The following is a 27,600-nucleotide window of genomic DNA, read 5'->3' on the forward strand; positions in this document are numbered from 1 at the left end:
TGGTCGCAAATGTACAACATCGCAAAAACAGTCCAGTCCTTAAGGGGTTAATAACGGTTTGTTTAAATGTGACATTGTATTTTCTACTATTGTTGTTTTCTACAATTTTGCCTTGTTATACTTGAATTTTGACAAATAATAAAGAATTTATATAAAAAACAAACAAAAAATAAATTTATTAAACATACCATAAATATCACTTAAAATTTACTTATTTACAATTACTAATTTTCAGAACTGATACTTTGAATCATTTTCTCTACAATTAACTTCTTTAGGCCTAGCGATAAATAAATACTGTGAGAATAACAGGCTTGCCTTAACCTGGCCCTCTGGGAGATAATATAGAATAAACCTTACCAATAGTGTGAAGAAACAGAGAGTGAAAGAAAGGCACATGTAATATAGAGCAACATCAAGAAAGTTAAACTTTTTTCTTCTTCTTTAATTAAGGAGATATAATGTGCAAAAAGGTCTACTCAGAAAAATAACTTTTACTGCCACTTTAAAATATTTAGCTCAAAATATTTCATTTTTCACCCATATCATGGCAAACAGAGGTCTAATACACACAACGAATGTGCTTTTATTACAGTATAACAAAGGTGTAAATATATAATAACAAATATTCTAGTGACTTATATTTCCAAGTTTGTACTCATTGTCTACAGAGTATCAGGTTATTTGTATTATTTGTGCTTATGCAAACATAACTATATCCAACTAAACCCAATGTTAGAAAGATATATCTTTAATAAGTTTATATTGCGGAGCACATTCTGATCCTGCACTCTGTATATAAGACATTGTGATGCTCCTTGTCTTGTAAATCAAATCCTTATCTCTTTATTTCCAAAGAGTAGATACATTATATGTGGGAGATATATAAGGGAGGGGGAAAAAAAAGAGAGAGAGAGAGAGAGAGAGAAAAAAAAAAGTAATTTTGGTTACTTTCTGTAAATGCAACAAGATCAATATTTTTAATATCTGAACCAATTATAACATTAAAGTTCAATCTTTAGCTAACAATGATAGGTTCCTAACACTGGTCCAGAAAGAGATAAATGGATTTATATGACAGCAGCCTTTCCTGGAATAAAACATCTGGATCAGGAGTGCCAAAAAGGTAGATCCCCAGATGTTGTAAAACTACAACTCCCATGATGCTTTGCATTCCCTTTGAATGCCTTAGCATCATGGAAGCTGTAGTTGTAAAACATTTGGGGAGCTACCTTTTGGGCACCCCTGATCCAGAATAAAAGTTTTCTTTCAAAAGAAATATATAAACAAGCTTCCAGGTCATCACTACATGATTAGTTAAATATATATATATATATATATATATATATATATATATACACACACATTACTTGGTGAACAAGGAGAAAGAATGATATCCTTTAAAGGCAATAAGGGTATTTTTATTATTTGGAGCATCCTTCGATCATGTTCTGGAATATTATATTATCTCATAGTAAACAGCAAACTAATTTGATCAGTAAACAATGTTCTAAATTATATCCTACCTGTGTTCCAGATGTTTCATGGCTGTGCTTTGATTGGTTTTCTCTCCCAGTCTGTCAGCGACATCCCTGTCGTCTGGGTCCTCTTCAGAATGCTTTAAAAGTAACAATACCATATTCTCTCACAATCGTAGTTAGTACAGGACAGTGGTCATTATATTACAACTTGGGGGGAAGATACCAGAATTTAGTGGTTCCTAATGGATATATCCCTTACGTTGCATAGGAATGTTAGAATGTCTCTCTTTTTTTGCTGCAGGATTTAGGTTTTTTTTTTTCATTTCTTTTTATGCTGTAACTTTCTGATTTGTTTGTAACATTTGTAACAGTGCTAAGTAATTTTTTTCTAAATGCATAAATGCAATTTCAGGGTCTGGCCATTGTAAAGAAATAATATTATATCAGTCGGCAATGTTATATGAATCATCAAACCAAGAGGACTGGCATTCACGGCATGAGGCAATGCTGAGAATCTCGTGTCTCTAATTCTCAGTTTAGATCCTGCCATCAATAATTATCTCTGCTCCCTATAGTCATAGTCAGTTGGAATGGCTAGGGAGAGAGATGAGGTTCAAGTTTTTAAATGAGTAAGGTGTAAGATAAAGAGTTACTGATGTCACTGCTTCAACAAATTCTTGGATTCGAAGACATCCATGAACCACTCTATTTTAGATCTGGTGGTTTATAACTCTAGAAATTCCTGTAATGGACTATCTGCCTGTCAATTCTTGGGTGATATAATGGAACGCTTCAGTTCAGAGAACATTTAAGTTATACGTTATAACAGCAGATATTCATACCTGCATTTTCTGATACATCTCATTTTTTATTGCTTTTACATTTTCGAGTTGTTCCTTCAGTCCATAGAGGGTATCTTGTTTTTCATGAATGTCCTTCTCCAATATGTTCATTGCAAGTTCAATTTCATGCTGCATTTCCATAGGTGCGAGTTCACTTTCTGCATCCTGTCAAATAAAGGAATAGTACACGTGAGCTAACATTTTAAAGCTAAAAGTGGGAGGTTGTTTGAAACAGGAAGGTATTTTCTTTACTCAGATCTGTCCACCAGTGTAGAAAAAAACTGGTGCAAAGATTCTGAGAGTTAATGAGAACAGAAATTGATTTATTTGAAAACAAAATATGAATAACCAATCACAGCCCATAAAATAGAACATCTTCCATCAACTTATTCACCTAGAGGAACTTGAAGCACCATAACCACTACAGTGCCTTATATTGGTTATGGTGCCAGGAGTGTCATGGCATCCCAGCCCAAGGTAAGGAGTCCAACCGTCGTAACTGTAGTAACATTTGGCATTTACCTGATATCCATGTAACAAATCACAACATAAAGATAAAATGTTTATTTTCTACAAATGCCAGAATATTTCCCTATCCACATATTAGGGGATCACATCCTGAATGACTAAATGAAGTCTCATTTCTCCCCACCCATGTTTTCTATCACATACATTTGGAGATAAACTTACATGCCCCATTTCGGAATCTTCGTGATGTTGTGAACAAGCTTCATTGTAAATTTCACCCAGTGCTAGTCTTGAATGTCTGTATGACTGTTCAGCTTCAAGACTTGCCTTGGTAGCCTGTAAATAAATCACAATACTAAATGAGAAATGTGTATGCAACATATGCATATTAGATTAAAGGGATAGCGTCTCTTATTTGACTGGTCTAATAAGAATTTCATGCTGTTTAAGCTCAGAAAATATTTTAGAAGTTTCATCTTTTTTCATTTATGCGATTCTGTTTTGTTTATATCTCATAAAATCATAGAGTGGTTATCCCCCCCATTCCATAGAGATATAAATCACTAAAGGACTATTTGTACAGAAGCAATACAATAATAAGTAGAAAAATAGAAGATCAGATGTTATAAAAAATGATATACATTTTTCAATAAAGATGATATAAAAAAAAAACAAATCAAAGTTCAGAATAAATGTATAACTATACAGTTGCTGTCTAGAACAATGTATAGCCACTGTGTAGGCCTACATTCTCCAGAATACAGATCTGTCTCCTTGCCCCCTTGAAAGAACCAGATCACTGATAACAAGGGATTAAAGGTATAGGACAGGGGCAGAGTCTGGCTACTGAGCAGTCCAGACGTGTGTTACATGTGCTCCCGCGTCTGACACCTTACAATCGACAATATTTTCAAGCCAAACACTTACCTGGACGCACAGTACGACTAAGCTTGTTCCTGAAATGCCAGTGGTACGGGGGACACCTCTCGCGGGCTTCTTCGCCACTGAAAACCCTGACTCGAGGCTTTGCAGCCTACCAGCAACTGGGCGGAGGAGGGGCGGCTGCTTTGACTGGCGTTAAGACACTCGATTAGTGCTATCCCCCCATGGACCAGCAGGGGTTATCCCGGTCCCCCCTGGCTAGTCCCTTTTACTCATGCCACACTCAGACGACAGATGCCTGCCACATGGTGTATCCGGCTGAAGAATTAAAGATGGCGGACAAGTTCCCTGAGAAGGGGCGCAAGCTGCACAGGCCAGAGACAATCCTACCGGGCTTGGTGGACGGCATGCTGCAACTCTTGGATAAGGTGTTTGAGAGGTTCTGGCAAAAGGCACAAGGCAAAAGGGAACATGCGGAGTGGCAAGAGCCAAGGAAAACCTAAGCCTCCTATGGGCAAAGCACCCCGAAAGCATTTGTAAAACCTGCTTCAGACACATCGGGGCGGAGGGCTGCTCCGGCCACAGCTGCACAGCATAGGCCGCAACGGCGTAAACTCGGCACCCGCGTCAAGCGGCGGACCACCCAAAGCCCCCACAGTCTCCTGGCAGTGAGGGACTTGGTTTCTCACATAGTCCGGGACCATGGATCCCAGAAACAAACACCCTCTCAAGCCTAGAGAAGCGAAGTTGATACACTGGCATACCTCCCTCATGCAGCAAAACCCAGAGACTCACCCACTATACCAAGCCGAGGCATTGGCTGACATGGACATGCCACCCCAAACACATCACCTGCATGCCTCAAGGACATATTTCTTTGTCACAACTGGCACCAGGGTGCTCTACTATGCCCTGCTACACCCATGCTGAGGGTGCCGTCAATTTTATTCTATGTTATAGTTTGCGTTATCTTTGATTTTTTAGTCACCTGCCTATGGCTGAGTACACTTTACACTATATCGAGGCACTCCAGGGGTTAACTTAATTAGCAACATTACACAGGCTCACCTAAACAGTTTCCTCCATAACACATCCGTTATGTACACACACCTCGCTTACAATCCAGCAGACCATCATGCTTAATGTGTTATATTCTTGCCTACACTAAAGGAGAGCCAAATATGTTGCTATATTATATATATATATATATATATATATATATATATATATATATATATATATATATATATATATATATATATATATATATATATATATATATATATATAGCCTATACCAAGACTGACTTAAACAGTATTATTTTTCTGCACCACAAGCATACTGTATTTCCCGCACAAGCCTTGGGCAGAGTGTTATCATTCAAGTGAACGAAAAGCAAACCAGTCATTTAAGAGAAATGTCCCACACTGTTCATCAGGGCCGGACTGGGAAAAAAATTTGGCTTGGGCATTTTTTAATCACAGTGGCCCACTAAGAAGGGGGCGGGGCAGAGAGAGTGTGTTTTGTCATCACCAATGACAAGCACGCCCTCTTTCAAAGTGAGCATGTTGGTTCAATGCTCTTCCAGGGCAGACCATGTGCAGAGCTCTGTTGGAGTATGCAGTATGTGTGTGTGTGTGTGAGTGAAGTGTGAGTGAGGTGTGAGTGAGGGGTAAAGTGTGTGTGTGTGAGGGTGATGTATGTGTGTGGGAGCTGTGTATGTGTTTGTGAGGGTAGTGTGTGTGTGTGTGAGGGTAATGTTTGTGTGAGAGGGAGCTGTGTGTGTGCGTGTGTGTGTGTGAGGGTAACATGTCTGTGAAGGGAAGCTGTGTGTGAGAGCGTGTTGTGTGTGAGGAATATGAGTGTGTGTGTGGGTAATGTGCGCGTGTGAGAGAGAGTGCTGTGTGTGAAGGTGATGTGTGTGTCTATATGTTAGGAGGGATTGCGTGTTAGTGGGGAGGGGGGAACAAACAAAATAAAACAGGCATTATATCCCCCCTCCCTTCTTACCTTTAGCCTGGGAGGAGGTTGCTTGGTCTGATAAATTAAAATTGATTTTAGATCAGGTGGATGGCTGGGTACCTGTGCGTCGTTTACCTGGGAAGAGCAGGATGCACTATGGGAAGAAGGCAGGCCGGCAGAGGCAGTGTTATGCTCTGGGCAATGTTCTGCTGGGAAATCTTGGGAACTAGCATTCATGAGGATGTTATATTGGCACGTACCACCTACCTAGAGATTGTTGCAGACCACGTACACCGCTTCTTGGCAATGTGGTTTTTCCCTAATGGCAGTGGCCTTTTTCAGCAGGATAATGCACCCTGCCACAATGCAATAATTGTTCAGGAATGATTTGGGGAACATGACAAAGATTTCAAGGTGTTGTCTGGCCTCCACATTCCCCAAATCTCAATTTGATTAAAGGAGCACTATAGGGTCAGGAACACAAACATGTATTCCTGACCCTATAGGGTTAAAACCACCATCTAGCCCCCCCTCATGCCTCCCTAAATATAGAAACCTTACTTGTATTCAAGTCTGGACCTGCTAGCTCTGGCTCAGTTTCCTTTAGACCTGCCCACTGCCTGCTGACATCATCAGTAGTGGTAGCCTGATCCAATCACAATGCTTCCCATAGGATTGGCTGAGACTGACAAAGAGGCAGATCAGGGGCAGAGCCAGCACAATTCAAACACAGCCCTGGCCAATCAGCATCTCCTCATAGAGATGAATTGAATCAATGAATCTCTATGAGGAAAGTTCAGTGTCTGCATGCAGAGGGAGGAGACACTGAATGTTTGGATGCATTTTAGGCAGCATTGACCCAGGAAGGATCTCTAACAGCCATTTGAGGAGTGGCCAGTGAAGTTATCACTAGGCTGTAACGTAAACGCTGCATTTTCTCTGAAAAGACAGTGTTTACAGCAAAAAGCCTGACGGTATTGATTCTACTCAGCAGAACAAATTCAATAAGCTGTAGTTGTTCTGGTGACTATAGTGTCCATTTAAGCATCTGTGTGATGTGCTGGAACAAGAAATCTGACCCATGGAGGCCACACCTCACAACTTACAGGACTTAAAGGATCTGCAGCTAATGTCTTGATGCCATATACCACAGGACACGTTCAGAGGTCTTGTGAAGCCCATGCCTCGACACATCAGAGCTGTCTTGGCAGCATGAGATGGATCTACGTGATATTAGGCAGGTGGTTTTAATGTTGTGGCTGATCAGTGTAAATTCCACCTTTTGTACGTGGCAGTCAGCATAGAGAGAGTATAGAGAAAGAAGGAGAAACAGAAACAATGGTCATGTTTCTCCTCTTGTAGAGCTGACATGGCTGTTACTGGATGTTATTCAATGATGTAATTTCCAGATAAGTGACATTACCCCTTTAACTTGACAGATAAGACAAACGCACCTGTAGTTGTTGATGAGCTCTCATCAAAATCATTGCGTTTTCATTCCTTAGCTGATGATTTTCTTCCTGAAGTTTAATAATGTGATTCTTTGCTATTGCCAACTAAAATAAAAAAAAGGACATTACACATATAAATAAAATCTAATAATAAATACAAAAAAGTGTGAGAAAGGACATTATGTGGGAATCCGTTAAGTAATGATTTTTACTCGTATCTTGTTATTCGAGATATCTATGGAAAGTTCTAGAATAATTATTAAAAAAAATTATTGTTTAGGATCACTAAAGTCTCCCAGGCAATGACACCGCAGTGGGTGCAGTGTTCCTGTAAACTATTCAACTATTCAAGGTACAACATTGCTGTTTTAGGGAAACTGAAATGTTTACCTTCAAGGGTTAAACACACCGGCAGTGGCGGTTACACTGAAAGCCACCGGAGACACTTTTTCTGCACTGACCGAATAAAAACCCAGACACACAAGCACTTCTTATGGGGAGGCTTGGATGCACATGCAGCACTTGCGGCACATGTGCATTAGGTCCCCAAAGCTTCTCATAAAGGGTGCATTGGAGTGGCCCATGTCGTGAGAGTCCATGTCTCCTCCATGAAGTTGTAAGCAACATCGAGGAAGCCACTGTGCTTAAAAAAGGGTAAGGGTAAGTAAAAAGCTTTATCTTCTAAATGTTATGGAATATGCAGAGTGGGTGGAGAACTTATAATGCTAGGAACAGGAACACTAAAGCATTAGGAATACAGGTTTGTATTCCTAACGCTTTCGTGTTCCTTTAAAAAAGAAAGCAGCGGAAGAACTGGTAACGGATTTTTTGCATATTCTTTGGAATCTTTAACATCCTGTGTGTTAATAGGGGAATAAACCCCATCAGAGAAAAAGGCTGAAAAGGTTGGTGCACAATATGCAGGTGCATTGTCCCAAAAATGGCAAAACTATATATTGTGAGTGCACCTTCCACAAAGGACAAACTGAAGTGGGAAAGTGGAAGAGTGTTGCACGTTGAAGTGCTACTGAATGCTATATGAGCTAAATGGCAATAAGCAACTGACAACTGAATCGACATCCATGAGAGCCAGACTCAAAAAACATCACACAGCTGGAATTTATGGAAAACCTACTAGCCAGAAACCTTTTATATGGTCTGTATGTATTTAAAACTAATACAATTAAAACAAGTTACCTCTTCAATAAGTTTTGTGTTCGATTTCTCCATTGTGTCGATTCTTGTATGAAGACTGTTAACAGTACCACTAAAATGGCAAAAAAACACAACAAAGAGTATGTAAAATGAACAGTATCAAACACACTCTATATTATAAAGAACATTTGCATGTAATAAAGATTCACCATTCATTCAGGAGTTTTTCATCTATGTTTACTTCCCAAATCTACTAGAACCACCCAGTCCCAAGGAATATGCACCAAACCATTGTTAATAAATCAGTAATGTATTGGTTCTAATGTGGTTTTCCTGAGAAGGGATTTTGTGTTTATCATTCCTGTAATAGAAACTTCACCGCTTTTAAATGTCTTCCTTATGGAACTGCTCTCATGTCATCTACGGTCAATTAAACAGAGAGAATATGGCTCATGAAGGAGCTTGAAGGCCAGCCTTAACCTCAGAGACTATGGACTCTTGGTCATGGCTGAAATTGGACTAAGTGGATACTAGGGGTAATTATCTGCTTGTAAATAGTTCATACTTTGTATATTGTGTGGATGGATGGATGTTAAATGTATTAAGTGTCCATTTTGTGTGTTCCCTTCCTCCTCCATCATGTCTGTAAATTTCATCAAAACAACAATGCAGAGGACTTGTTGTTTTTACTAGCAGGGCGTTGTCCCATTGTTTCAGTAAAAATTCAAACTCACTGTTAGGCAATTATTTTAAGTACCCAGCCCTTGTCTTTGTCTTTTCCCACCCTGTCTTATAATCATGGTGCTTCATTCATACTGTAATTTATTTAAACGTGTTAGCGTGACTGCCTGCTACTTACTGTTATTGGTGGATTTGTGTCTCAATAAAGCATTACTGTTCCCCATTTTATCAAGTGTCTGGGTGATATTTGTACAGGGAGTGGAGGAACTCTACCCCTTTTGTTGAATTTCTCTTTCTGGAAAATCCTTGGTACAACTAGTCAGGTAGTGCTGGAAGGAAGGGCACTGACCTTGAGTGGAAAAGGTCTGGATCCTAAGCTTGGGACGAGTCATACTGTGTCTGCTACAATTACATTTATTCAGAGTGATCAAACACATGATTGAAACGTAAGGAAACTTACTTCAGTTGTCTATTGAGTTCTTCAACATAGTTTTTCTGGTCCAAAATTGCTGAAATGTGTACGTTTCTTAACACAAGAAACAGGTTGTTGAACATACAAGAAAGGTAAAAGATTTCAAAGTCACAGCAGTGAATGCACAAACCATATTAAATTCAACTAAACTAATAAAGGTAATTGAAACATCACTTTCCTGGATTTTTTTGTTTTGTTTTTTTTGTTATAGTAATTTTCCCCCCCAGTCTTTTCAAGTTATATAAGAAATATGAAACATACAAAGTGCAAGAGATACGAAAGTTCCAAGAGTTACATTGAGAAGCCTTGCTGTATAGATGGTAGTTGAGAGTTGAGAGTTGTGGACATAGGTCCACAATGAAGAATGAGGCCTAATAGTGAACAGTATACAAAACAAATTCAAAATCTGAACAAAAAGAGAAACAACATATCACACAGTAGTAAATGACGTAGCAGGGTTAGTATCCATTTGGTTGAGGAACTGATACAAATTAAGGCCGGTAAATGTGTGTAGTATGTGAGTCAGGTTTATACTGTGCAATTTAGTAGTGCAGAAATATAAGATTAAATAAATAAGGAGACTTTCCAGGATTACAAAAGTATTGAGCAAATGTGTTGTTAAGAATTATGAAAATAAAAACTGCCCCCATCTTGGCTCCCTGCCAATCACTGTTATAAATGTTGTATTGGTAGGGATTATTCTCCTTAATTTTCTCCTGCATAAACAGGAGGTCTATCCATTTCAGAGTTTGGTCAGAAGATATTTTCATTTTTGGTGACCGTATGCAGCCAAGAAGAAGGACCAATTTATCGAGAAGCCCCCTGAGATCTTCAACATTGTAAGCTCCTTCTTATGATTTTTTTTTTTTTTTTAAATTCTTTATTTTTGTGTGCAAAGTGGTAACAACATTGTGAACGATGCCACAACAGCTATTTGTTCACGAGTAACACATGCATTTAAAACAAACGTGGCTATATTATTCTTGCACTTTTTATATTGATATGAATATTGCAAAAAAGGAAAAACATATCAGTGTTGTAATGATTAGGCCCTGTGATGGATCAATATTCGTGTAGCCTAGTGGTTAAATAGTTGGCTCCAAAGGGCTTCCCCCCATGGGGGGGGGGGGGGGGGAGGAATGTCAGGGTATCACTCTACAATTTGGCTGTATTGTGCCTTTATGTGTAGTGTGCTCGTGCCAGCGTCTGTGTGCGGGTGTTCAGGGAACCTGCAGTTTAGTTGGGCGTGTACTCTTTTGTGTGGTTGGCTGTCATAAACGGTGGCCATCCTCGTGAGAGCGAAGCCCCCTTGTATTGCCCACTAAAGACATAAGAAATAGGCTGTACCCCCTATAACTGAGGTGTATGAGAAACAAAAACAAAAGTATATCTAATAAGTAAGATTATGACAACGTTATATGTTAGTGTCCAGAGAGAGTTAGTAAGTCCGAGTGTTGAAGTCTCTGACTATGCAGACCATTGCTTCTGCGTGGTTGGTGGAACGGGGTGGTGAGGGTAATCCTTCTAGTAGTGGCTGGTCTCCATCTTTTCAGGTGGGCGATCCGCCAGAAGAGAATCTAGGGGAGTCCCGTGGGACGAATTCTCGGATGCCGGCCGGGTTCAACTGGGACAGGCTTCTGTTGTTTTCTGGCGCCTTTGGCAGTATGCCGATGGTTTGCAGGTGGGTTTCCAACTCCTGCCCGTTCTGTGCCTTGAAGTGGGTCTCGTTATGGGTAAACTGTATGGCCCGAGGAGTGCCCCATCTGTATTGGATGTCTCTGGTACGGAGGTGGTGTAGAAGGGGCTGCAGTGTTTTCCGCCAGTTGATCGTATTTCTGGTCAGGTCAGGAAACACCGTGAGCAACGACCCTTCAAACTTTAGGGGAGTTTTGCCCCGCAGTGCCGTGAGAAGAGCGGTCTTGTCTGCCAGTGTTTGAAACCGCAAAATGAGATCCGCGGTCGCCGCCCTCGGAGCTCGAGGTGACTTCGGCAGCCGGAACATGCCATCTAGTTTAACCGTTTTCACCTGTTTCGGTGGGAACAGGCTTTCCAGGAGGCGCCTGATATAGTGGGGTAAGTCCGTAGGAGCTACTGAATCCGGTATCCCCCTTACTTTGAGGTTGTAACGTCTCCTCTGATCTTCCATGGCGTCTAGGCGGTCAGCGGTCGCAGTTTGCCCGTTGATCAGGTCAGTTAATTTCTGTTCGACATTTTGAAGCCTCTCCCCCTGGGTGCTAGTGCAGGCCTCCAACTGAGTAATTTTTATTGTGGCTCCTTCTATGGCCTTACGGTAGCCAGCCATGTCTGCTGCCAAATCTTTGCGGAGTTCCGCCAACATAGCCTTGAGCTGGTCAGCCGTGACCGGGTCCCCGGTTGGTAGGCTTTTGGTCTTGCCCTCCGAAGGGTGTCTGTATGCGGCCCCCTCTGGGACTCCTGTAGTGAAATCCTCCGATGAGTACGAGGACAGATCATCAGGCAGCGCCATTTTGGACCATGTGGCCTGTTGCGTGGCCCGGAGCATTTCTCCGATATCCCTCCCGTGCGGGCTTTTGACGGCTTTCGCCTTTTTAGATTTTCTGACCATGGCCTTCCTGCTTACACCAGGGTTGATTGTGGGTGATATCTGGCCCGTTTTCCACCATATAATACAGCTTTGTGGTAGTCAGAGACGGAGCTCCAAAAAATGCGACCTCTCTGCTGCACGGTTAGCTCCGCCCCCCCTCCTTCTTATGATTTAATTGTTTAAAATGCATTTACAATTCCTTAAAATCATTTTTTTCCCCCAACATCTATATTGGCTGTGAAATATACTAACAATATGGAATGTGACTATGTGCAATTTGATTCGATGCTGTGGTTGCATTACCATGGTTAAATGTCATGAATAAGAACAAGGTGCAGCAGAATGTGCCATTTATGTATCTGTAAGTATATATAAAATAAATGTGTTTTGGGGTGTGGCATTATGGGAGTCTCTCTACAAGACATGTGCTGAACCGAGCCCAGATAGTTCATTAATCACTTCATTAATTATTAAAATTTAGCAGTCAAACATAAATGTATTCCAAAGCACGGTATAGCAAATGGCATTTAACATTACCTCCCTTCTCTGGAAGTGTCATCTTCTTCTGATTTTAAATATATTGAAAAATCAATCACTCCAACCTGCCACAAAAAAATAACAGGAAATCAGAATTTGAAGAATGCATAATGGATATTTTACCTTCTTCAACTCTAAGTCTGTGTAGAGTTTTAAAGGGCCACTTTGTAATATTATACAAGTGTAATTATCACAAGTGTAATTATCAGAAGTCAAAACCTGCCAACCAACGGTATCCTGCCATCATTCCTTGAGCAATCATGGGACATGGGTGTAAAAGTAATAAGTATATTTTTACTACTACTATTCATTTTTACATATGTAATTTTCGAAGATTCCATTCTTTTATAATAAAATGAGAATCATTTCTTAAATATATTCCTCAGAGGTTATTTGTAATTCCTCTGGTCCCTCCGCTAGAAGAGAATATGACTTTTGGTAAATGTTCTCGGAGTAACAGCAAAGGTTTAATGAGCCATTAGGACCTGTGGACCAAATCCATTAACTAAGAGGTAGACCAAGAAGCAGAGTTCATGCTAATGAGGGCACTACACTACTTATAGAAGCTAGGGGGAGATGTTAACCGTGGTGGAAGTGTTCCAATATAGCAAAAGTATTTGCATGTTACCTTCCACTTTAGAATTACCCTGTTAACTGATTCACTAGAGCTCATGGAACTCTGTACTCTGACACCTTTGATCTTAAGCGACATCTCACATTAAAGATCTATTTGAGTTGAGATGACCAGCATGAGAAAAACATTGGTCCTATTGCCCATTAATGTTAAAAACATATTTAATAAGCAAATAAAAGGTGACACTCTTCAAACAACAAAATACAAACATATTATGTATTCAAAAAACTTTAGATATGAGCAGAGATGTAGTTCTTAAAAAAATCAAGACTGATCTTCCATAATTAATGGATTCATACATCTACCTGTATCTAGTTAAGGATAAATTGAAGACCTATTCATGGAGAATATTTGAAGATAGCTGAGGAGAATCTCAACCCTGTCATATTGATATCTATTTATTGATATTGAGAACCTTACCGTTTCATATTGATATCTAGATCTATTTGAGTTGAGATGACAAGCACGAGAAAAACATTGGTCCTACTGCCCATTAATGTTAAAAAAATATTTAATAAGCAAATAAAAGGTAACACTCTTCAAACAACATAATACAAACATATTATGTATTTAAAAAGCTATAGATATAAGCAGAGATTTAGTTATTAAACAAATCAAGACTGATCTTCCATAATTAATGGATTCATACATCTACCTGTATCTAGTTAAGGATAAATTGAAGACCTATTCATGGAGAATATTTGAAGATAGCTGAGGAGAATCTCAACCCTGTCATATTGATATCTATTTATTGATATTGAGAACCTTACCCTTTCATATTGATATCTAGATCTATTTGAGTTGAGATGACAAGCACGAGAAAAACATTGGTCCTACTGCCCATTAATGTTAAAAAAATATTTAATAAGCAAATAAAAGGTAACACTCTTCAAACAACATAATACAAACACATTATGTATTTAAAAAGCTATAGATATAAGCAGAGATTTAGTTATTAAACAAATCAAGACTGATCTTCTATAATTAATGGATTCATACATCTACCTGTATCCAGTCAAGGATAAATTGAAGACCTATTCATAGAGAATATTTGAAGATGGATGGGGAGAACCTCAACCCTATCATATTGATATCTATTTAAAGCTCAAAACTAATTTAACTAATGAGGCATATTTATTTATAGATATCAGTCACTAGAAATCAGTAAAATTGTCAAAATGAAAATAAACTCTGCCAATCTGGATTTCACCCAAGCCAAGGCTTGGCATGTCATTTTTGTAATGAGTAGACAAAGGTTCCATGGGTGGAGACCAAACTCAGATTACCAGAATGGTGAATGCTTATCTGCTGAAATTGTGTAGTATACTTTGGGACATACTTGTGAATCCAGATCTTCTCCTTTCACACAGAGGTTAGCATCAATGACATTTAGTCCCACCAATAGTCCGACTATAACGGTCCCTTCTTCCTCCATCATTACTGCATGATTTTCATAATATTCACTGTAGAGGAAAGTGAAAACTATCCAATTAAACATAGCAATTTATTTTATTCCTTATATGTTGGTCAGTTGTGGGTCAGGTCTGCTGAGTGGTAAGACATGAAGTCTAAACCACTGCTATGCAATATTCTACTAACATATGTCCTACAACTTTGCACTTGTGATGTATAATTACACAAAACATAGCACAAACATATATTTCACAAACCAATGCATAGACAACAATGCACAGAAGCAAAGGGATGTTGCCACTGGACATCAAACTACATCCAATTTATAGACATGATTCTAAAAACACTTTAGTTATAATGTCTGAAGCAGGAAGTCAGTTTGTAGTCACCTGGGCCCTGCTTGGCCAATTATATCCACTTATACTTACATAATGATTAATGTGCAGGAAAATATTAAAATGCAATAAACTTAATGGCATAAAAGATTTTATGGTTACAAACCTCAGAAGGTCCCTGCGCAAAATTAAGCAACGCAGATAATCTGCCAGCCTTTTTTGCATCATTGACAATCTCAACCAAGCTCTCGCACGACCAAGTGGTGTTCTGGAAAATAATCAAGATGTTGATGATGAATCAATAAAAAAATAATGAAAGATGTAAAATTGACAAAAGTAGTGTTAGATGTTGGACAGGCAACTTCTACAATGTCCATTACTTTTACACAGCTTTCACAGAGCTAGAGATTGCCTGTCCACTGTAATAATGGTCAATAAACAACAAGAGGTTTCTGGAAATATAGCACACCTGAGTCCTGGTAAGTCTCTAACACTAGCAGCAATCTCTTCTGCCTCGGGACACAATTTCTCAACAATTTCCAGAGGTCCCCATATTGACTTATTGAAACTCAGAAAGGACTTTCTCACTGCAAAAAAAAGAACACATTAAAAAAACAATATTAATGGTTACCAGGAAAGGAACTAGTTTGGTTCTATGTATGCAGATTGTGATGCATACATCATTTGTTTATTAGCTATATAACAGGTTTTACTAGTTTGTTACTCAAGAACAGGTTTTTCTATTATTGTTATGTCTTTGTTCAGCAATAACGTCTCTCTTACTCATTTACTGCTTCAAAAAACATTATTCTGTTTTTAGTGCTTGCTCATATCAATATAAATACTTGAGTTAGCATTAAAAAATAAATTTTGAAATAGATGTAATTATGGAAACATGCATGTATTTATTATAATTTATAGATCACTATACAGCCAAGGAAACGTGTGTTAACAGAGGCTGACCTGTTTGTACTAATTTTAGGAATACCTCAGATGCCTAGGATTGTCACAATTTTTTCGCTGTTGCAGGTCATATATAAAAAATAGTACATTCTTGCTTAAAATCTAAAACCTTCCAAGCTTTGATATGTTGAATAAGATTAAAGGGACACTATAGTCACCAGAACAACTACAGCTTATTGTATTTGTTTTGGTGAGTAGAATCATTCCCTTCAGTCTTTTTGCAGTAAACACGTTTTTCTTCTTAGAAAAGGCAGGGTTTACATTACAGCCTAGGGATACCTCCACTGGCCACTCCTCAGATGGCTATTGGATGTGCTTCCTGGGGCAGTGCTGCACATTGTGTATCTCTACCCTCTGCATGGAGTCACTGAAACTTCCTCATAGAGATGTGTTGATTTAATGCATCTCTATAAGGAAATGCTGATTGGCCAGGGCTGTGTTTGGCTTGTGCTTGCTTTGCCGCTGATCTGCCTCCTTGACAGTCTCAGCCAATCCTATGGGAAAGCAATGTGATTGGCTTAGAGAATCACTTCTGATGCCAGATAAGGGGCAGAGCCAGCAGCAGCATACTTGACAGAAAGTAAGATTTTCCTATATTTAGGGGACTAAGGGGGGAGGGGGGCAGGAGGGATAGTGGGTGATTTAGGGTGTGTTCCTGACTCTATAGTGTTCATTTATCTATCTGATAAATAGCTATCTGAGGATAGGTTGAATGTGGGGGTTCTGTTCAGTATGATAATAATTATGTGTTTTTACTGTTGTTGTAAATGGAGATATTTTCTGTATGCTGAATCTCCAAAATCTGTGAGATAAGGATTAGTCAACATTGTCCTATACGGCTGACACATCTGCCACTTGTTCCTTTTTCATGCCACCAAGGACACCTTTGTTACCTCATTCATCATGTAGCCCCTACTACAAACATTTACTAGTGATTTGGCTGGCTCCAATACATTTTCAGAAAAAGTCCTGAGTTAATGTCCTGAATCTACACAGACATAACTTCTTTTGTCTGCTTTAGCTTATACCCCTTTTTCGGTCATAACTTCCCTCACACAAATCTTCAGTATTTATGGAATTCCTTCACTCACTTCATCACTCCAACATTCTACAGTGTTGATCAGTATCTGAAAAAACACTACACCAATAAATATATAACTTACCAACCGAATGATGTCCTATGCATTGCTTAAACATGACATTTTGTTCTACTTCAGATGTCTCATCAATCCAATGACTCTTTCCTCATCATCTAAACTTCCTTTTATACTTCAATCATATCTTTGGTTTCCATCACCTCCAACCGCACCATAGACTGCAAGCTCACTAGAACAGGACCCACATTCCTTGTGTACCCATGAATATTTTATATTATATTTCATATAATGTTTCCCAATGCAATATTTAACTTGTAACCATACTATATTGAAGCACACTCTGTAAAAGTTAATAACTATTATTTTTATATATTATCTGGACATTCTTGCTTAGCCATTCGTTTTGAACATATTGATATTTCCAGTTGTTCCAAAACAGCCCTAAAGGTTATATATAAATATCAAAGTACTTATGCTAACCCAAGACAGCTGTTTACATTTCTATGCAACATTATGCAAGGCGTCGATTAATACAGATCAAATGAATGCTATTAATGTAATAACCTTATGGTGTCCACTTCTTATGGCAGGATGTAATGAATGATTATAATTATTTGAAATATACAAAGGAAGAAATCTGCACAACTATAATAATATGCAGACCTCGGTGCTACCAAACGTGGGGCTGGCTAACTCCCATCCATGCAGTAGAAAATAGGCACTCAAGGTCACATGTGCAGAAGGCAAATGAAGCAACGTTTCAACCTACACAAATATCTTTGTCAGCTTGACAAAGACCTCTGTGGAGGTGGAAACGTTGCTTCATTTGTCTGTTATTCCAATAAAGCTGCTGCAAAAGTGACCTTGAGTGACTGGATCACACTATTTTCTTCTATAATTATTTGAAAGTCGTTTAAAGGGCAATGTACTCTATACATGGACAATAAATAGTCAATATTCTTTCATAATGGGCAACGTGCAATATATGAACTATATTAACACAACAGATGTTATTTCTTTTGATATAGTACTTGCAAAATATTACCATATATGTTTTAACTGATGACAATTGGCAATTAGGAAATACATCGTAAAAGTCAAATACATTCAACCTTCAGATTTACCCAAATGAAAGCAGCAACAGAACAAATCGTAGGTATGATTAAATATAAAAACATCGATTAGATCATTTCCCTCTGAATACATAGATAGCTCTAAGTAAGGTTCTTCCAGTAGACACCACTGTAACATCCCACGTCAATACAGAGCGTATACCTTTAAGCCCGTGCTTCAGGCAATGTTCCATTACAACAAAGAACTGCTGTAGAGGAGGGTAGTCTGTATCCAGAGTACGGCCAAAGCTTAGAGCCGATTCAATGAGACCTTTTATACTGAGCTTAGCCATGTTCAACAGATTTGTCCTCTCAACAACAGCTGGATCTCTTATAACTAGAAAAAATAAATAAATAAAAAATAATCATATTAATAAAAATGTATTTAAAATCATATGATTACAATCAAACTGAAACCATGTTTGGCTGATCTCCAGGCATTTATTTTTCTTTCTTGTGGGAAGTGGTATAGTATGTTCGGAACTAAATTGTGGTATTATGATTGTGGTTTATTCTTAGATAAGTGATCTGTGTATGTGCACAATTATAATACAAATATTGTTTGAAATCCTGAATGGATTTAAAACAGTTCTTTAGAACATGGACAGTTATAAGGCCGTTGTAATAGCAGATCTAAGATTGACTGAGTTGTATCCTGATACGCAGATATAGGGGTAAATTATAATCCACATAAACTGAATTCCCCCTTATTTCAAATTGGAAAGGATGGACTAAAAGGGTATTATATATAGGAAAAAAACAAACAAAAACATACAAACAACAAATAATAAAAAAAAACTTTATTGAGGTTCTAACATACAGTGTTTTTGTGAACAAATGTTAAGTGCAATTTAATTAACATTTAATTAATTCTAGCCATGACATCTAAGATACAGCAATATCTGTGATGATGTTTTTGTAACCATCATCAAGCAAAGGTCATGGGCGATGCTATGTGCTAGCAGGGTTTTTCAAGAACAGATTAATGTCTCAGACTTCCAGTGCTGACCACTAAGAAAGGAAATGTTGTTACTGGTCAATCAGAATTCTTTGTTACGATGCCAAACCTCTTGCTCATTACAGTAACAGCTTGTAACAGTGTCCACATAACTGGCTACATTGGAGCATGCTATTTTCTGTCCTCTTTCTATTTACATTCTCTAAAAACAAAGAAATGATTTTACAAACTCAAGAAATAAATAATTAAATATCTCGCCTTCTGCTCCAGCTGAAAAAAAACAGTTTATCAAGAATAAGGGGAAATAAATATTTTTGTTTTCTCATATTTTATTCTTATTTCTTTGTAAATACTAGAGAAAATTGCAATCCATAAATGTAAAAAGTTGGCAGGCACAGAGTTATGGGTAGAGTATACCAACAGCATGAACTTGAACTAGACTGGACACCACATTGTTAAATTGTGCAGGTTTCCCAGAATTCACCTCTGCAAACGACAGCAAATTATTGTGGGAGAATTGCAGACATGACATTATTGCTCCACTTTGGGGTTGTATTTCTTAGGTGATAGGTTAAAACGGATTGGAAGTAAAATGCATTACATACCAGGTTGAGACACCACGGCTGCTGTTATATGAGAGACCCAGCTTGCAGGATTCCTCTGTGCTCCATACTGAGCCATTTTATTGATTTTGGAGTTATTTTTAATCTGTATGCGGGAAGAACAGTCAAGCGGTTAGGAAGGCAACAACATTCTCATTAAAGCAAAGCAAAGAATAGTTCCTGCAGAAGAGTGCACTTTGCATGGTAGCTCTAAATGGACTAGAGTGTGCAGAATCAATCGCCAAATGTCTAAAACAATGTCCAGATCACACTGTGCTTGTAATAGGAAGCTCCTGGGATGCACACTGTTGGGTGAATTGCAGCCTATCTTGTTCACTATGCAAATATTGCATCCTTTATCACTTCATCTTGCTTGTCTAATTTGACTATTGGTAACTATGGTAACAGTGGTACCTCTCTACCTAAAGAACCTTAAAAGCTTGCACACTAAACACTCAACCTGAGCCTAAAAACTGCTAGTTGCAGTATGCCATGTAAAAATACAGTTGTATAAGCTTCAGGAATGTTTAGGAATAGTGTGTAAGGAGGGAGGGTTATTGTATTTATCTCTATACTCTCTATCTATCAATCAGTCTGTTTGTATATCTATCTGATAGATTTTGAGTTTGGGGATGTGTATATAAGTAGTTCAGTGTAATGGGAGGGATTTGCATGTATTAATGAGTTTGTGTCTTGTGAGGGTGTGTGTCAGTGTTTTTGTGTGAAATGGGATGTGTTGATTTGGGAGGAAGAGAGTGATTTAACAGTTAAAGAAAGGCAGCACACATAAGGGGAGAGTTATCAAAGTGCTGTGGGAACAGCAGGCAAATTCTGTCAGTGACTTCTCTTTTATGTTTTTTGACTGCATTTCAAATCAGAACACTTTGATAAATCTCCGCTTGTGTCTAGAAATTTCTAGAAGGTTAGTATGATGTGGACCCTTATGTTTTTTTTTTCCCCACTGCACTAAACCACCAGGAATACACACCATTTGAGTGCTGGAGAGAGTTTCTCACTAAAACAACTCAATTAAGAGAAAATAAACATATTTTAGTTAAAACTGATATATCCCATTGATCTCAAAAGCTCCAGTACTGGTATGTGATTTAATGCATTTAAATTTAACCTAATGCTCCTCTAATTTTTGGTAGTGGACATTTCCTCACCACTCACCACACACAACCAGCTCCAACACCACCACCACCACTTCTGTTGACTTTCTGACTTAACCCAAATTCAAGTTCAGGAACCTTCTGATCACCAACATTCTAAAGGAACTGGATGTATCATTTCACCAGATAACTGCATCCTGAATTTCCAAAATAACTGGGGGGCCTTCAACCCACCCATGGGCTCCAGAAATAGCTCTAGAATGAAGGCGACTCCCCATGCATACCATTAAAGTAGCAGCAAGACAGTCATGTTTACAAATCACATCTACCAAAAAGCCTGCATTGCTAAGGAGAGTATCTCTGTTATCCCTAAACAGGCATTCATTGATGGCTGATAAGGCAGTGTCCGATTTACCCTGATATTAGAGGTGGTAGTGCTTGCAGGTGATTGCACACGTTATATCCAGACAGCAGGAGGAAACATACCTTGATCCTAAAAGCCGGCTCTCAGACAGCCGCCACCTTTCTCCTGTTTGTTGGGAGTCCGCCCATAGACTGGACGCACTGCGCATGCGTGTAACATCATTCCTCTGACAGCATCCCATTCCACGCAGCCACAATGGGCCCACGCTACTCATCTTCCGGAATTGCTCCGAGAATACCAATGTTGCGCTGCCGTGTGATGTCAATGGGCCGGTGGCTCTCCAAGGTGCTGAAAGCAGGGATTGTGGCTGCATGGCCGCCTGGCTCTCTACCTATAGGCAGCTGGAGGCTGGCACCAAGACTCTCACCTTATATGTGGGTGAATTGACCTGCAGTGGTGATGGTGATGTTAGATGTGTCTGTGCTGTAGGGAGGTGCTGCAGATGTGATGATGATGGGTGTGATATGTAAAATATGTCTCATGGATACTTTCAGGCCCATTGGACCCTGGTATTTAAAGGGACAGTTTAGGCAACATAAGGCACCATAACAACTTCATCTAAATGAAAATGTTATGGTGCCAGGAGTTCCCCTTTAAAGGCAGAGCAAGACAATAGGAGGGTGCAGGAACAATTATGCTCCCTACAAAGTGATCATATCAATTCAGTGCCCCTCCAGTGCAGCCAATGTGCCCTGATGGCCTGCTCACACATGGATGGAGGGAGGAGGGTGTTGAGTCATAGAATCTTGGATAAAGTGTTAGTTTAAGGGGATGTAGTGTTTGTTTGTAGGAGATGTAGTGTGTGTTTGTAGGGGATGTAGTGTGTGTTTGTAGGGGATGTATTGTGTGTGTTATGTAGTGTAGGTGTATATGTAATCCAGTGTGTGTAGCGTGTGTAGCATGTGTGTGTGTGTAAGGGATGCAGTGTGTGTATAGGGAATGCAGTATGTGTGTAAGGGATCCAGTTTGTGTGTATAGGGAACGCATAGTGTGTGTATGGGATATAAGTGTTTGTGTGTACAATGGATTCAGTATGTGTGTAAGGGATGTGGTGTGTATAGTGGATAGTGTGTGTGTAAAGGAGGAAGTTTGTATGTATAGGGGAAACAGTGTGTGTATAGTGAATGTAGTGTGTATAAGGCATACAGTACGTGTGTGTATACCTGATGCAATGTGTGTGTATCGTGGATGCAGTGTGTGTGTGTATCGTGGATGCAGTGTGTGTGTGTATCGTGGATGCAGGGAGTTTGTGTATCGTGGATGCAGTGTTTTTTTTATTTTTTTTTAATTCTTTATTTTGGTGGTGCATAGCAAGGTCATGGTAATACAGTACAGTTTAGTCCGACATTGGCTGCAGTATTGTACCATAGTAATAAAAACGCTATAACAGAGCACCTTTTTGGTTTTAGAGATAGATTAACAAGAATAAACAGTAGATGTGGGTTAAGGGTGGCAGAGATGCGAGGGTACTTAAAGAGTAAGTGACATGCTGCCATGTTAGATGCCATTCAACTCACGTATAGTGCTACATAGCATGCTAATCTAAGTACCTGATCCTTTCATAACAAAGATAAATGTGCACGTTCGATAATGTTAAATTCTGTCAACATTCACTGTACCAGGCTAGCAGACCATAAGTAATTTGACAAGCTTAAGACTAAGCCTATGTACGAGGACTACAGTAGTTACAATGATCGGCTCGCTGGTTCATACCTTTTAAACAGCATTTCAATAAGGCTGTACATCATAGTCGAGGGAGCAGGAGGGAAAATATATATTATTAAAAAAAAAGGGGGGGGTACCCAGATAAAATGCCTATTTTTTATAGTTTTGTATGCCAGCTGAACGTATCTAGCTTCGAAATGAAGTGTAGTGTTTATGTGGCTTAATGATGTTACAGGGGTGGTGTTCGAATTATGCAGGCAAGATTCACCGCCTTTAGCGCAGTGCAGCAGGGTTAGGTGGACTGTCAGAGCGTAGTCAGCTGTATGCCTGGCATTATAGCTTGCAGAGATCGTGCTAAGCAATGACAATATAATTAAACCACTTTAAGCAGAGTCACATATCTGGCTGAGGGAAAATGAACATTAAAATTATACTTAGAAAATTATAGTGATCGTGAAGGCCTCAAAATAATAAAACAAAATGATCTGGACTGAGCACTAGTCCGGACTGGCAAGCGTCCAAGTGAGTCCCGGTTGTTGGCTGCACGCACTTAGGTGGTAGCAGCCGCATAGGAATCAGGGGTGCGTCGTCGTGGGACGAATGGGGGGATGTTCGCGGGGTCCCAGACATGAGCGAGCGGTGTCTCAGACTGAATGTCTCGGTTGAGCGCATCTGGAGGCATTCCTAGTAATGGTAGTATTCCGGCAGCCTCGTGAAGGTTGTGAATGGCGTGTGGAGTGTCTCCCTGATGCACCATCAATGTGCAGGAAAGCTTCCATTGGTAGCGGATGTTTTTCTGTTGCAGGAGCACAGTGAAGGGCCGGAGCGATTTCCTCCATGCCAGGGTGCTTCCCGAGAGGTCGGCAAAAATGTATTTTCAAAAAGGTAAGGTGAGTGACCCCTGAGTGCCAGTAGGACCGCAGCTTTATCGGATCTGCTTCTAAAACAGACCACCAGGGCCCTGGAGGCTGTGTTCGGGGCCCTGAGAGGTTTGGGCACGCGGAATTGGCCATCGATTACCACTGACTTGGCATGTCTCGGTTGTAGTAAGGCCCCAATTAGGCGTCTCACCAAGTGTGGCAACTCCTCGTCTGGTATGTCCTCCGCCACTCCGCGTATCTTCAGGTTGTTTTGGCACCGGGAGTCTACTTGGGCGGCAAACCGGCGTTCATATATCTGGTTTTGGCTTTGCAGTTCCTGCACTGTTTGCTGGAGTGACTTTAGATGCTGAGAGTTCTCTGTGGTGGTGAGTTCAAGTTTCCCGATGCAGCCTGTGAGGCCCCTTAGGTCCCCGCGGATCGTTGCTATGTCCGCTGAGATGTGTCTCTGGAGCTCGGCCAACATCTCCTGTAGCACAGCTTTTGTCACGGGGGACGCATCCGTGTCCTGTGGTCTCCGCATGGGTCTCTCTGGTGCCAGCGGGTATTCCTCTGCTCCCAATGAGTCGTCTTCAGAGTAGTCAGAGCAGCCTCCGGTGAGGGCGGCCATCTTGGGCCCAGTGGCACCATGCGCCTGCCGCCATAGGTCCCCGATCGTGAGCCCCGGCCTGGGCTTCTTTGTTTTGCATCCCATCTCGGTCTCGTTAGCTAGGGGGATCCCCTGAGATACTGTGGGTGCAGTCGAGTCAAGTTTATTGTCCGATAGTGCTTTCTTGTTAGGGAGCTCTGAGCTTGTGCAACCAGTCGCTGCAGCAGCCAGGCTCCGCCCCCGGATGCAGTGTTTTTAAGGCATACAGTATGTGTGTGTACCGGATGAAATGAGTGTGTATTGTGGATGCAATGTGTGTGTATCGTGGATGCAGTGAGTTTCTGTATCGTGGATGCAGTGTTTATAAGGCATAGTATGTGTGTGTGTACCGGATGCACTGTGTGTGTATCGTGGATGCACTGTGTGTGTATCGTGGATGTAATGTGTGTGTATCGTGGACGCAATATGCGTGTGTATCGTGGACGCAATATGCGTGTGTATCGTGGATGCAGTGTTTGTGTATCGTGGATGCAGTGTTTATAAGGCATAGTATGTGTGTGTGTGTGTACCGGATGCACTGTGTGTGTATACTGGATGCACTGTGTGTGTATAATGGATTCAGTATGTATGTGTATTGTGGATGCAGTGTGTGCATGTGTGTATCGTGGATGCAGTGCGTGTGTGTATTGTGGATAAAGTATGGATAGGGCATGCAGTATGTGTGTGTGTATATTGGATGCACTGTGTGTGTATAATGGATTCAGTATGTATGTGTATCGTGGATAAAGTGTGTATAAGGCATACAATATTTGTGTGTGTGTGTACTGAATGCACTGTGTGTGTATAGAGAATGCAGTGTGTGTGTATCGTGGATGCAGTGTGTATGTGTATTGTGGATGCAGTGTGTGCGTATCGTGCATTAAGTGCGTATAAGGCATACAGTATGTGTGTGTATACTGGGTGCACTGTGTGTGTATCGTGAATAAAGTGTGCATAAGGCATGCAGTTTGTGTGTGTATACTGGGTGCACTGTGTGTGTATCGTGGATAAAGTGTGCATAAGGCATGCTGTTTGTGTGTGTATACTGGGTGCACTATGTGTGTATTGTGGATGCAGTGTGTATGTGTATCATGGATGCAGTGTGTATGTGTATCGTGGATGCAGTTTATGTGTATCATGGATGCAGTGTGTGTGTAAGGGACAAGTTTATGTGTGTGCGTTTGTGGGGTGGGAAAGGGGCTGTGATCTGTGGGGGATGAAAGTGGAACATTTTTTTCCCCCAAGCTTTATTTTATGATTTCATCATCCCTGGCTGTTACCTCCGGCCAGGAAGGGGGAACACAACATTCCCTGGTGGTCCAGGGACTCTAACTTACTCCTCTTAGATGCAGGCTTTTCATGCGAGCCCTGGTATGGTGTAGCATCAAAGCATTGCCATGGTTACCTGCGCCAACGCTCTGCATGCAGGCTTGCAAAAGAGAAAACACGGCAGACGAGCATACAGAGAGCCTCCTGGGCTCACTCGCCATGCAAACCTGCACCCTTCGATCTCCCTTCCCTGCAGCTAAATTTATATAGATAGATATAGATCTATGTATAGTGATATACGCTATATATATATATGTACATTTACAATATGAGGCCAAGGCCCCATACAGGTGTATGGCCTGTGCCTCTTAATGGTGGGCCTGAGAAAATTACAGACTTTAGCAAATAATTATTTAATGGGTGGATCCATTTTAACGGACAGTTTAGGAAAGAAAGAGTCCTCTTCACCTTGGTTCTGCGCACATTAACTTCTTTGTCATTTATTTGCTATTTTGTATTCACATTAAAAATTAAAAGTATTGTTGCTGTATAGATTACATACATTCTGCATTGCACAGATGGGGGGGGGGGGCATGGCTTTGAATGCCATATTGCACAATCAGATGATGATGTCACCTGTGCTATTATTTCTCATAATGAATAGAGAATAAAGCATACACCACCTAGAAGCAGTTCAGGGGACCCCAATTTAGGGCAGAACTGAAACATACATTTTTGACTGCTGTCTGAGATTAATGAGAGTTACGGTCCTTGGTAGTAGCTATTTTAGGTTCCATGATTAAAATGACAGCAGATGCCACTAAGGAGTACAACTCCTACTAATATAGGGCAGCTCGGTACATGTATGTCTTGGATCTACCTAAGATTAGGGCCTCCATGCATTAGTTCCTATTCAATATGGTGAATAATTGCATGCATGATGTCAAAATCTGTTCATGATGGTGTTTGAAGATTTGATCTACCCTTTAATACAACAGGCGGATCATGTAATTTTTTATATTTTTTCAAATATATTTTATTAAAGAGATATTTTTACAATAACAATAAGTTTTACATTGAAAAAAAAATACCATATATGGTATACATAAAACGAGTAAATATCAGTGTCTCCAGTCCATATATAAATCAATGCCGTTAGTATTGAACAGGCACTTCATAGTCAATTTTCATTGTGATTATGTATTCCATTAAAACTTTTTTAATAGTAGGGATTGTTGGTGACCTCCAGTATCCGGGGATGACAGTAGTAGCAGCTAAAAGGATATGTCCAATTATAATTTTATCAATTTTTTCAATAGTATTAGGGAAGAATTTGAATAAAGCCAATTCTGAAGTGAGTACAGGAATAATAGAATTTACTTTTTGGATTAATTTATTTATTTCCTGACAAAATTGTGTGAGTTTAGGACAATACCAACAAACATGTGAAAGCGAGCCAATCATTCTACAGTTTCTCCCAACATTTATCTAAATATCTGGAGTTCATTTTATTCAACCTATGGGAGGATAAATACCATCTATAAATTATTTTGAAATGGTTTTCCCAATGATTGGAGCCCCAATGATTGGAGCACTCCTTTAAGGACTGGTCCAAATCTAAGCCATTCCTCCAGGCAGGGCCGGCGCGTCCATAAGGCGGCACAGGCGGCCGCCTTAGGGCGCACGGGCTCTGGGGGCGCAATATTTCAGTGGCCGGCAGGAGGGAAGCTCTTGCCACTAATGTCGATGCTACTAATGTCGATGCTAATGTCGATGCTAATGCAGCAGACTATAATGGTATCCTACCCCTGAGCTTATCATCCACACCAGCTCTCCAGGTAGGGAGGCTGGGTGGAAAATATTTATTTAAATAATTAGTGAGTGTATGTGATGTGTCTGTGTGTGAGTGACAGAGTGTGTGTCTGTGAGTGACAGAGTGTGTGTGTCTGTGAGTGACAGCGTGTGTGTCTGTGAGTGACAGCGTGTGTGTCTGTGAGTGACAGAGTGTGTGTCTGT

At 40.1% G+C, this 27,600-nt stretch overlaps 1 protein-coding gene across 2 annotated transcripts; it reads right to left on the reverse strand.

Moving 5' to 3' along the window:
• Positions 1–438: 438 nt before the first annotated feature.
• RUFY2 (RUN and FYVE domain containing 2) lies at positions 439–25,674 on the reverse strand. 2 transcript variants are annotated; one of them, XM_063435137.1, is made up of 14 exons: positions 25,596–25,674; positions 19,612–19,714; positions 18,212–18,385; positions 15,346–15,463; positions 15,043–15,144; positions 14,468–14,591; positions 12,495–12,559; positions 9,383–9,448; positions 8,284–8,353; positions 7,090–7,191; positions 3,014–3,127; positions 2,324–2,488; positions 1,527–1,618; positions 439–844 (listed from the first exon to the last, which is right to left on the reverse strand). In XM_063435137.1, the coding sequence occupies exons 2-14, from the start codon at positions 19,685–19,687 to the stop codon at positions 736–738; spliced, it is 1,377 nt and encodes a 458-aa protein (XP_063291207.1). In that variant the 5' UTR covers positions 19,688–19,714; positions 25,596–25,674; the 3' UTR covers positions 439–735. The 2 variants fall into 2 exon arrangements, with proteins under 2 accessions (XP_063291207.1, XP_063291206.1); XM_063435136.1 differs by lacking the exon at positions 25,596–25,674 and adding an exon at positions 21,207–21,334.
• Positions 25,675–27,600: the final 1,926 nt, after the last annotated feature.

This window comes from Pelobates fuscus, chromosome 10 (assembly GCF_036172605.1).
Source record: "Pelobates fuscus isolate aPelFus1 chromosome 10, aPelFus1.pri, whole genome shotgun sequence".
In the NCBI taxonomy this organism is placed as follows: Eukaryota; Metazoa; Chordata; class Amphibia; order Anura; family Pelobatidae; genus Pelobates; species Pelobates fuscus.

Bases quoted from the DNA above. Each gene is read 5' to 3' on its own strand.
- RUFY2 (XM_063435137.1), bottom strand. From the start codon at position 19,687: ATGGCTCAGTATGGAGCACAGAGGAATCCTGCAAGCTGGGTCTCTCAT. The intron at 18,386-19,611 runs GTATGTAATGCA...TATTTTTTCTAG, and splicing joins AGCCGTGGTGTCTCAACCTG to TTATAAGAGATCCAGCTGTT. The intron at 9,449-12,494 runs GTAATGTTAAAT...TCTTGTGTTAAG, and splicing joins GACACTTCCAGAGAAGGGAG to AAACGTACACATTTCAGCAA.